The 10391-nt window shown below is 28.6% G+C and overlaps 3 protein-coding genes and 1 pseudogene across 3 annotated transcripts; 2 read left to right on the top strand and 2 right to left on the bottom strand.

Annotated features, from left to right (window-relative positions):
• The first annotated feature begins 2945 nt into the window (after positions 1–2945).
• Positions 2946–3291, top strand: LOC113380519 (annotated as a pseudogene).
• On the top strand, positions 3288–3634 carry LOC113380512 (monothiol glutaredoxin-S6-like). Its single transcript, XM_026619725.1, has 2 exons — positions 3288–3303; positions 3336–3634. Exons 1-2 carry the CDS (start codon positions 3288–3290, stop codon positions 3632–3634), a joined length of 315 nt encoding a protein of 104 aa, XP_026475510.1.
• Positions 3635–3665: 31 nt separating this feature from the next.
• On the bottom strand, positions 3666–5247 carry LOC113363321 (chymotrypsin-2-like). The gene is made up of 7 exons (XM_026605815.1): positions 5192–5247; positions 5029–5090; positions 4741–4832; positions 4463–4607; positions 4284–4397; positions 4070–4216; positions 3666–3861 (listed from the first exon to the last, which is right to left on the bottom strand). The coding sequence occupies exons 1-7, from the start codon at positions 5235–5237 to the stop codon at positions 3712–3714; spliced, it is 756 nt and encodes a 251-aa protein (XP_026461600.1). The 5' UTR covers positions 5238–5247; the 3' UTR covers positions 3666–3711.
• Positions 5248–7676: 2429 nt separating this feature from the next.
• On the bottom strand, positions 7677–10136 carry LOC113380505 (trypsin-7-like). The gene is made up of 6 exons (XM_026619720.1): positions 10091–10136; positions 9959–10020; positions 9546–9637; positions 9046–9190; positions 8241–8354; positions 7677–7694 (listed from the first exon to the last, which is right to left on the bottom strand). The coding sequence occupies exons 1-6, from the start codon at positions 10134–10136 to the stop codon at positions 7677–7679; spliced, it is 477 nt and encodes a 158-aa protein (XP_026475505.1).
• Positions 10137–10391: the final 255 nt, after the last annotated feature.

The raw sequence follows: 10391 nt of genomic DNA, 5'->3' as shown, positions 1-10391 counted from the left end.
CTGATCGGTCTGTAGTTCTGTGGTACGTCTGGCTGTTTCCTTGGCTTCACTATTCGAAATATGATGGAGGTTTTCCAAGAAGCGGGAAAGCAGCCTTTTGTCATTAGTCTATTTATTATGCGCGTAAGTAAAATGTAGGCGTTCGTCGGCAGTTGTTTAAGTATTATGTTTTGTAGTCCGTCCGGTCCTGGTGCTTTTCTGTTCGGTAATTTTTTAACTATTGTCTTTATTTCGGAAACTGTGGCAGGGTCTATTCGTAAGTCTTTGTCTCTATGGAGGTCAGTAAAGTCTTGAATTGTCTCGTGTACGTCTTGTTTCAGGTCTGCGTTTGACATATTGGCATTTTGTTTATGTATGTTTTCAAAGTTTTTTGCCAATATTTCCGCCTTGTCTGCTGGTGTCGTTGCGTAATTATTGTCAGTTAATTTGAGTGGAGGTATGGATGTTGGTTTTTGCGTCAGTCTTTTTGCTGTCTGCCAAATTTTATGTGGGTCAGTATTTATGTTCTCGAGTCTTATTAAAAGTCAATGATTTATTGAGGAGTTATATTGTTTCCTCAGAAGAGATCTACAGAAAGTGTTTTAAATCATTCAAGTTGAATGCTTATCATACATACACACATACATACACATGTTCATTTTTTTCTGAGGTATGCCTAAATGTTCAAAAATCTCTGAAACGTGAAGATATGCACAGATTTCCATTTTCGATTTTTGGCCCATTACATTACGAAAAGTTAATAATATTAATAATAATAAATACAGTTATTATGAATATTATAATAAATATGAATGACTTGTTCTCCTCATAAATTAAAAATTAGAAGAAATGACAAAAATTGTTCTAATCTTATTATTATCTAAAAATATCAGTTTATATATCAATATGACAAAATAGTTGTCAAATGTTTTTGCTTAATTGTCAAAATTCAAATTTTAAAAATGTATAAAAAATAACCCATAAGACTTTTTTTCAAAATTAACAATAACAAGTTAAAAATGAATAATATGATGACTGGCAGATAAACAAAAAAACTGAAATTCAAAAAAAAAAATAATGAAAAAACTGCAAAATGTCCTCTAAGCAAGAAGAAAAAGTTAAAAATCCTTCACGGTTTGTAATTTAAAAAACAGAATATTTTTGTAACAAAGTCATACTGAACCTAATTGCATGCTATTTCAAAATAATTATAATTATAATTGTGAACATAATTATTAAGTTCATTCATTTATTGATGTTATCGTTATTAGAAACTTTTCATCGGAAAATTCTCCACGAGCCCGAAATATTTCCAATACCAATACACGAGCCAAAAATGTATCAAATCCTGACACGAGAGCAAGAAATGTATCAAATCCTGACACCAGGACCCGAAATGTATCCAATCTTGACTATATCAGATCTAAAAATATCTCAAATGCAGACACACGCGCTAAAAATTTATCAAATAGTGATGCTAGAACCAGAAATCTATCCAATGCGGAAACCAGAGCCAGAAATTTGTCTAATGCCGATACAAAAACCAGAAATTTATCCAATGCCGACAATCGAGTCCAAAATTTATCCAACACTGAAGCAAGATCTCGAAATGTTTCAAATGCGGCTGTTGAATCACCACACATAGTAAAAATACAAAATTTATCAAATCCTGTCATCATCAATTCTCCAGGTCAAGTCAAAAGAGCAAGCTTCATGCCAACTACAACTAATAATAAAGGATTTATCATACCAAGTCCTCGGACTTTTGAAGGACCTGGAAAGGTAATAATAAGAAATACTGCATAGCTGAATATTGTCATTTTGCCAATTTTATATGAGAAAATATTATAATTGCACAGAGTATTACTATACTCAATTTTTTTTATGCTATTTTTTGTGATCTAATTTTACTATCATTTTCAGACGTTTCATGCCTCCATGTACAATGACAATCTCCAACAAAATATCCACGATGTCTCAGCTACAGCACGTAATAATTTAATTAGAATTAATCCAATTTCAAGAATGGATACCAAAGCTGAAGTCAAAGATCTTACTGAAAATTTAAACTTGAATTTAAATCCTGGGACCTCAGATGACAAGACTATCGCCAATGATCCAGAAGAGCCAAAAAGAGTAAATCCAGTTACCCATGCCGTTGGTTTTAAAACTCATGTAGTTCACGTCCACGATAACGTTGCACCACAAACATCTGTCATAAAAGACACGTTGGTCAGTCTTAAAACTATTCCACCAAAACTAATTAATGCGGTAACGTCTTTATCAAATGCGGCAAATGTTGAGGAAATCAAAAATTTTAAGGATACAAATATTGATAACATAAAAGTTGATCCAAAAGTAGCCGTTGTAGATGAAAAACTGATAAAAACAGTACCAGCCAACATGAAACCAACTGAAGCTCCGGTACCGGTCATAGAAGTTTCTGAGAAACACGCCCAACAAAATAAAGGACCACCGCCTGTTGTAAAAATTCCTTTACTCACAGAATACAGTAAATTGAATACAGTGCCAGTCACCGATTCCCAACGCCAGCAAAAAGAAATAGATTTACTGGACAGTATCAAATCAGGAGTAGTCGAATATAGCAGTTCAGATTTGATGTTAGTCCAAACTGAAAATCCAGCTTTAGCAGAACTTCAAGCAGCTAAAGCTGATTTGGTGCGAACTGTACACCAGTTGATCACCAGCAACGACATCGTTATTTTTTCTAAAACTTACTGCCCGTTTTCGATGATGGCCAAAGAGATTTTTGGGAGGATGAATAAAACTTATCGAGTCATCGAATTAGATAAAAGATCAGATGGTCCACAAATTCAGGATGTGCTTCAGGAAATGACGGGAGCTAAAACTGTACCAAGAGTATTTGTTAGAGGACAATGTTTAGGAGGCGGAATGGACGTCAGAACGTTGTTTGTGAATGGCGAATTGCAGAGAATAGTCGGAGTATGACGAAAACTGAAAATCTGGCTTTGCCAGAGCTTCAAGCAGCTAAAGCTGATTTGGTGCGAACAGTACATCAGTTGATCACCACCAACGACATTGTAATTTTTTCTAAAACTCACTGCCCGTTTGCGATGATGCCTAAAGAGATTTTTGGAAGGATGAATAAAACTTATAGTCATCGAATTAGATAATAGATCAGATGGTCCACAAATTCAGGATGTACTTCAGAAAATGACTGGAGCAAAAACTGTACCAAGAGCGTTTGTCAGAGAACAATATTTGGGAGGCGGAATGGACGTCAGGGCGTTGTTTGTGAATGGCGAATTGCAGAAAATAGTCGGAGTATGACCAAAACTGAAAGTCCGGCTAGACATCGCTTCAAGCAACTAAAGCTGATTTGGTGCGAACAGTACACCAGTTGATCACCAGTAACGACATCGTAATTTTTTCTAAAACGTACTGCCCGTTTTCGATGATGGCTAAAGAGATTTTTGGAAGAATGAATAAAACTTATAGAGTCATCGAATTAGATAAAAGATCAGATGGTCCACAAATTCAGGATGTACTTCAGGAAATGACTGGAGCTAAAACTGTACCAAGAGTGTTTGTCAGGGGACAATGTTTGGGAGGCGGAATGGATGTAAGATCATTGTTTGTGAATGGCAAACTGCGAAGAATAGTCGGAGTATGACCAAAAAAAATAAGAAAAATTACCTAAAATATAATTTTAGAACAAATTTTATTCAAATAATATATGTTTTTGTACATTTAAACTCCAGTATGCTCCTTGATCCAATCTCTGTAGAATGAGACTTGAGTAAACACACCTGGAAATCTAGCTACTGCACAAGGTTTCACAGACCAAGATACAATGCCAACTTGTACCTCATCTACGGTCAATGGACCTCCAGAATCTCCCTTAAAAATAGAATATATCATGAAAATACTAAACCAAATGAAATTAAAAATGTACTAACAATAAAGCAAGTCATTTTATATATTTTGTTTTGATACTACCTGCTCCAGTTCTATTAGATGGTACGTGCATGCCGATAAAGACGTTTTTATATATAGTTATCTATTATCATCGATTTGATAGTATTATTATCTCAATATTGGCACTTACACTGCATTGTGCTCTGTCATAATCTGGATAAGCTGCGCAAATTTGCTCTTTATAAATGGGTCTAAAGTGCAAATCACCACATTCCTTGGATCCGACGATCTGGTAGTGCAATTCTTGCAGATGTGTTTGCAAAACTCCGTCGGTAGTCTATAAATGATAGAAAATAAAATATAATATTTGATTAAAAATATAATTTGAATTATTTCTGGTTTACAGAATTTATTCCCCATCCGACAAGAGTAGCTGGTGCATTGTGTTTAGTTTGTTCATTTGCTTCTGGCAAAGTAACTGGTTGCGCAAATTTACTATATTTTAAGGGTTCAGATAGCTAAAAATTAAAAATTAATTAGAAGCTGCATTAAATATAACTGACTATAACAAATATCTAAATACCTTGAGAAGTGCAATGTCGTTGATATAACTGTTACTAGGATTATATCCTTTGTGTACAATTATTTCATCAACATCAACTACAGTATCACCTTTTTGTGAGATTGTGGTGACTCCATATTGAACCGAAAAATCTAAGTCTTCTCTTCTAAGATTTACAAAGAAATATAAACATACTTAGTAATCGAATTGAAAATGAAAATATTATACTTTGCAACAATTTTCTACTTTATCTAAATTATGTTCATAGACACTTTTTCATAAAAATGGCAATTTTTTACCCATAAACACAATGAGCTGCAGTCAAAATCCAGAGTCTGTCAATAATCGAGGCACCACAGGTGTGACCTCCAGTAGGTCCACGTAAAGATACCTAAAAATAAAAAAAAAATTGAGCAAATGTTTTAAACAAATTAAAATTTCAAAACTTGTAAACTCATTTCGAAATAATTAACTATTAAATACAATATTTTTTTTAAAGTAATGTTATAAATTAATTAATTTCATTTTCCAATGCCAATAAAAAATTGAATTACCATTAATAATAATAAACAATAAAAAATACTCACAACATACGGATACTGTCCTTCTTTAGCATCATTTCCATTGACAATCCTATTATTTGGAGCAGCTAATATACAAATAAAATTTAATCATTATTTTATAAAACACAGTACAGAATATTGAATAATTATAAACATTTTTGGATAATTAAAAAATAAACTATTTTACCTAAGCTAATAGCTACAATCGCACTTAAAACGACAAATCGCAACATTTTGTTAAACAATATCAATCAAATGGCGATAAAATTCGATTCGAAAATATATATAGAAGATTAAAATAAAAATATGAAATCCACAAAAAAGTGCCACTAGAAAGATAAGATAATATAAGCAAAAGTACCTAAACTCAACAATCAATTGAAAGTTAATTAGAAAATTTCAATGAGTTTGTGTAAATAAATTCTTAAAATTGTTTATTTAGAGATAATGTCTATCTATTTTTAGAAAAAAAACTGAGAAAGAAATTTATGTCTGTAAGATCAATCTATCATATTACTTCAGTTCCAATATTTCAAGTAATATTTTAAGTTCATTATTCCATATATTATAAGTTGCAATCAACTAAATTACTGAAACCTCAATGAATTTTAAATATTTATTCTATTTATCTCATTATTTAAATCAATATTTATATTAACTCAATAATGTAGATTTTATTATTACATGTATAATATAGAAATATTTTATTCTAAATCACAAATTATTTTATCACATATAGTCAGGTGTCAATCATACTGGCAGAAAAATATTAACAATAGTTCTTAAAGGTTAAATAATAACAATAATATTATTTTAAATATAATTAAGAGTAATTTAACAATTAACAAATTATTTTCCCATTTATAGTTACATATGCTATAGTAACAATTTCATATAAAGTATCTAAATTAGATTATGTATAGAAATATTATATACCTCCGCCACGTTCTCCATTATTTTCTATGATTAATATATAAAGTCTTAATTATCCATTTCATTTCATTTCATTTTGCTTATAAAGATTATGTAGATGTTATCAATTTTCCTGTAATTTCCACAATCCAGTTAACAAATTGTGCAACATCAGTGAAAACTCCTGGATAAGGACCAACTCCACAAGGTTTCACTGACCAGGATACAATTCCGACTTGGACGCCTTTGGATACTAAAGGACCCCCGGAATCACCCTTCGAAATATTTAAAAAAATAATTAAAAAAGTATGTCTATATATAAAATTCTGCTGTAATGGTGTACTCCTCCTGAACGGTTATTCGGATTTTAATAAATCTTTTTAGAGTTTGTCGAGGGAAATTTTCAAGATGTGGAGAATTATAAAACTATAGTAATATTGTAGAAATAAATGAAAAAAAAATGCAAAAACAACATATCATTGTTTGACTTTGAAATCATTTTGACACATAAGAACTGTCATCTGCCAAAATTGACGATTAAATTTGAATTTAGTTTAAGCGAGTCTAGACAATATTAATATATAATATCCATATTCATGATTATAAATAAGAAAAATGCCATATCTACAATATTATTGCTGAAAATCAGCTGAGATGTGCCAGAAACAATATAAGATACAATATATGTTTGGCAGTAGAAAATATATAAATTAGTTTAATAAATAACACAATACGTACAAAATTGTATATATTTTCTAAACTTGTGCATGTTGTATTTTGCTTTACTTTTTTAAATTATAAATAAAAAAATAAAACAAATAAAAAGTATATTTTCTACTTATTGAAAAAATGATTTAGAATTTTGTTTCATGTGTCAAAAATTCAGTTGTTTCATCATGATCTTAGATTGAACAGTGCCACCATATAAACTACATATTACAAATTAATTCACCTAAGATTTTAACTAAAGTAATAAAGCTTACGTTAAGACCATAAAAGGAAGGACATTAATTAGAATATTGAAAAGTATAAGATAGGATATTCAAATTTGAAACTTTTTAGACGTGGGTACAGGACAATATATATATATATATATATATATATATATATATAATTGATAGGTTTTCTCTCAATATTTAAACAAAAATAATTTTCCAAAATTACTCACAATACATTGTCCTTTTCCTCCATTTGGAAGTCCTGCACAAATTTGGTTGTCCTGCACAGGATGGCTATGTATTTCGACGCATTCTTGATGATCCACTATAAAATAGTCGACTTTTTGTAAATTTTCTTGGAGCATTCCATTTGAACTCTAGAAAAAAAAAGTTAAAAATATTTTATTTTATATTATCCATGGTATAAACAACAATGGTAAAATACAGTATATTTTTAAAAATACAGAAATGTGTTTGTGGATGCGTAATAAAAATATTACAAAAATCTATTTATTTCCTTAATCCAGTTATCAATATCATTTGACATGACAGTGATTTTAATATCTTACAATCTATATATGATAAGTTTAAGAAGGATTAGTACAAATCTTTGTACGTCGAATTTGATTTCAAGGATTATTTGTATTAAGATATATGTGACTAAGCAAAATGTTTCATATAATCTCGTAAATAAAGTTGAAAATCAGCATAGTACATAAAACATTTGTTCATGGGGTAATTTTTAATTGATTTGTATGGCAAAATAGAAAAGAATACAGTATATAAATATAATATATCAAGGTAATATTTATATTTCATATCTCAGTTAGGCAGTGGTGCCTGGTATAAGAGAATAAAAAACAATTTTTATATTTTTATATACATATAATTTCATTCTTCATTTATAAACCTTAAATTTAAATATCTCTTTAATCTCTCTTGTTTAACACTAAAAATTCACATACAAAATCTAAATTATCTAAGTGAGAATAATTTTAATAATTATTAAATGAGGCAATTGATTTCATCAGTCTGATGAATATTAATTCAAGGAAATAACTCTTAATAATAAAAAATTATTAAGAGCTATTATTTTATGTGTATTAAAAATTGTGTGGATAATTTATTATAATAATAATTAAAAAATATAATTTCAATATTTTTTACTTGAATGATGCCATAAAATAGGTTGTAGAATCAAAAAGTACAAGAACCAGAATGTTCTTTGCCAGAATGCAAAATGGCATCAGAAGTTTGAAACATGAGATGTGGCAAAATGATCTCTTAATAAGTAGATGATGAAAAATAACAATGTAATGCTCTCAATTTATGCACATAGCATCAATAATAATAAAAAATAAAATAATATTATAAATAAATACTTACTGCATTAAAACCCCAACCAAGAACAGTTGCAGGTGCACCTCCTGCAGTTAGTTCTCTTGTCGAAGGCAAAGGAACAGGTCTTACCATTCTGCTGAATGGTAATGGAATTTCCAACTAAAATTAAAAAAAATGATTTTATTCAAAAATTGTCTAGTTATTACTCCATGCATCAGAAACTAAAAATTAGGGATAATAGTTAATTTAAATTTTTCTTTGATAATTTATCATATTGTAAAATGTCTACTACGTATAGAATCTATACGTAGTAGACATTTTACTTGTTTTTTTTATATATTGCTCATATCTATAAATCTGATTTATGATCTGTACTATAGATCATAAATCGGATTTATAAATATGAGCAATATATATAAAAAAAAAACAAGTAAATCCGCCAAAACTTGAAATATATCACATCTGAATTTGATTTTTATTTTTTTTAAAGCAGATTAAAAATATACAGTTCTCTAAATTTGAAAGTAGAAGTACCTATTTCAAAAAATAAAGTAAAAATAAAAACAATGTAGGTATTGCTCATTAATATTGTACTTAAAGTCGTATATTGCAAAAAAGTTATCTGTTATCAAAAAGTGATATTAAAAAATGTGTACTATATGTATATACGGTTTATAAATATATTTAATTAAAGATTATCAATAAAGTTCAACAGTATTTTTATTCACTAGAACTTTATAATTAATATACTTAATGAAACTTTGTCCATACTTAACAAAAACTATGATCTCATAGTAAAGACCTACTCATTTTTATTATATTTATGGTATATAAAACCACACAATAATACCTTCAATAAAGCAATATCAGCAAAATATGTGTTTTCTTCGTCAAATTTTGGATGAATGAACATTTCACTAATTCTTGCAACATTTGGTCCATCTTTAGAAACATGGGTAACACCATATTGTATTGACATGTCTTGGGCTTTCATTCTAAAAAATAAATAATAAATATATAATTAATAATATAAATAAATATAATTTTGGTAATGTTGAACGATATTTTAAATGAACTTTCCAATGAGATAATAGCAAAAAAAAATTAAAAAGTTCAAAATATTTTTGATTTAAAATCATATTAAATTGAATTCATGACTTTAAAAATATATATCAATTATTTTTAAATACATTCTCCCATGAGATAAAATAATAACGATTAATGTCTTTGTCATAGGCTGTTAAGAGAAAAAAAAACGTATTAATAATTTAAATATATATATATATATATATATATATATATATATATATATGGTTTCATTGTGATAAATTCAAATTGCAAACAATTTACCCATTTAGACAATGTGCTGCAGTCAAAATCCAATGAAAATCTATTACTGATGCTCCACACATGTGGACTCCAGTTTTATCCCTCAGAGATACCTTTGAAAAAAAAATAATAATTAATAATTTTAGAGAATTTTATAAATAATCTTTCAAGATATGCAAAATATATTAGATATTGAATATTATTGACAATAATTGTACGACTATTGATAGAACACCATGAAGAATGATTTCATAGACCACATTATTATTATCTTCAAGACTTAAATAAATAAATGGAGAAACAAACAAAAGACATTTTATTTAATTAATAGGCAAAATAAATAAATAAATCATTAAGAAATAAATAGTATCCATACATAATACATCCAACATAAGTATTTAAATAAAGTTGGTCAAAATTATAAAAATTATTACCATAAATGGAAATTCTCCATCATAAACTGCTGTTCCATTGACAATTCTGGTGGTAGGTTGTGCTATATGAAATAAATAAAAAATTAAATAAATAAAATGCTTGCAATTAAAATTTCTTGTATTAACACTAACCTGAACAAACAGCAATTATCGCCAATATCACCACCAACTTAAACATGTTAACACTGTCAAAATTCACACAATTTCTTTCTTGAAAAATCACTTCCGAATATTTTAAGTGTAGCGTTTATAAAAAAAGTAATGGTCATAAAATTTAATATGCGATATATAAACGGTTTTAGCGATTTATTTTATCAACAACGTCATTTATAGATAAACACAAATCAAGTTGTGATTAATTATTTACCTAGATTTGATTCTTACAGATGTTTGAAACTTTTTAGGAAAACAAATTGTGAACAGATCTGGAGCA

This window comes from Ctenocephalides felis, unplaced genomic scaffold (assembly GCF_003426905.1).
Source record: "Ctenocephalides felis isolate EL2017-DRISC unplaced genomic scaffold, ASM342690v1 CF-g0.4_SCAFFOLD_00845, whole genome shotgun sequence".
Taxonomy (NCBI): Eukaryota; Metazoa; Arthropoda; class Insecta; order Siphonaptera; family Pulicidae; genus Ctenocephalides; species Ctenocephalides felis.
This window is presented reverse-complemented; position numbering and strand designations above follow the sequence as displayed.

What these genes read in the sequence shown, in the direction of transcription:
- LOC113363321 (XM_026605815.1), bottom strand. Translation starts at nt 5,237, where the DNA reads ATGTTGCGATTTGTCGTTTTAAGTGCGATTGTAGCTATTAGCTTAG. An exon ending in ACGACATTGCACTTCTCAAG is followed by an intron (nt 4,398 to 4,462) that starts GTATTTAGATAT and finishes TTTAATTTTTAG; the next exon opens with CTATCTGAACCCTTAAAATA. An exon ending in TCGGATGGGGAATAAATTCT is followed by an intron (nt 4,217 to 4,283) that starts GTAAACCAGAAA and finishes TATCATTTATAG; the next exon opens with ACTACCGACGGAGTTTTGCA.
- LOC113380505 (XM_026619720.1), bottom strand. Translation starts at nt 10,136, where the DNA reads ATGTTTAAGTTGGTGGTGATATTGGCGATAATTGCTGTTTGTTCAG. An exon ending in ATGGAGAATTTCCATTTATG is followed by an intron (nt 9,638 to 9,958) that starts GTAATAATTTTT and finishes TTTTTTTCAAAG; the next exon opens with GTATCTCTGAGGGATAAAAC. An exon ending in CTGATATTGCTTTATTGAAG is followed by an intron (nt 8,355 to 9,045) that starts GTATTATTGTGT and finishes TTTTAATTTTAG; the next exon opens with TTGGAAATTCCATTACCATT.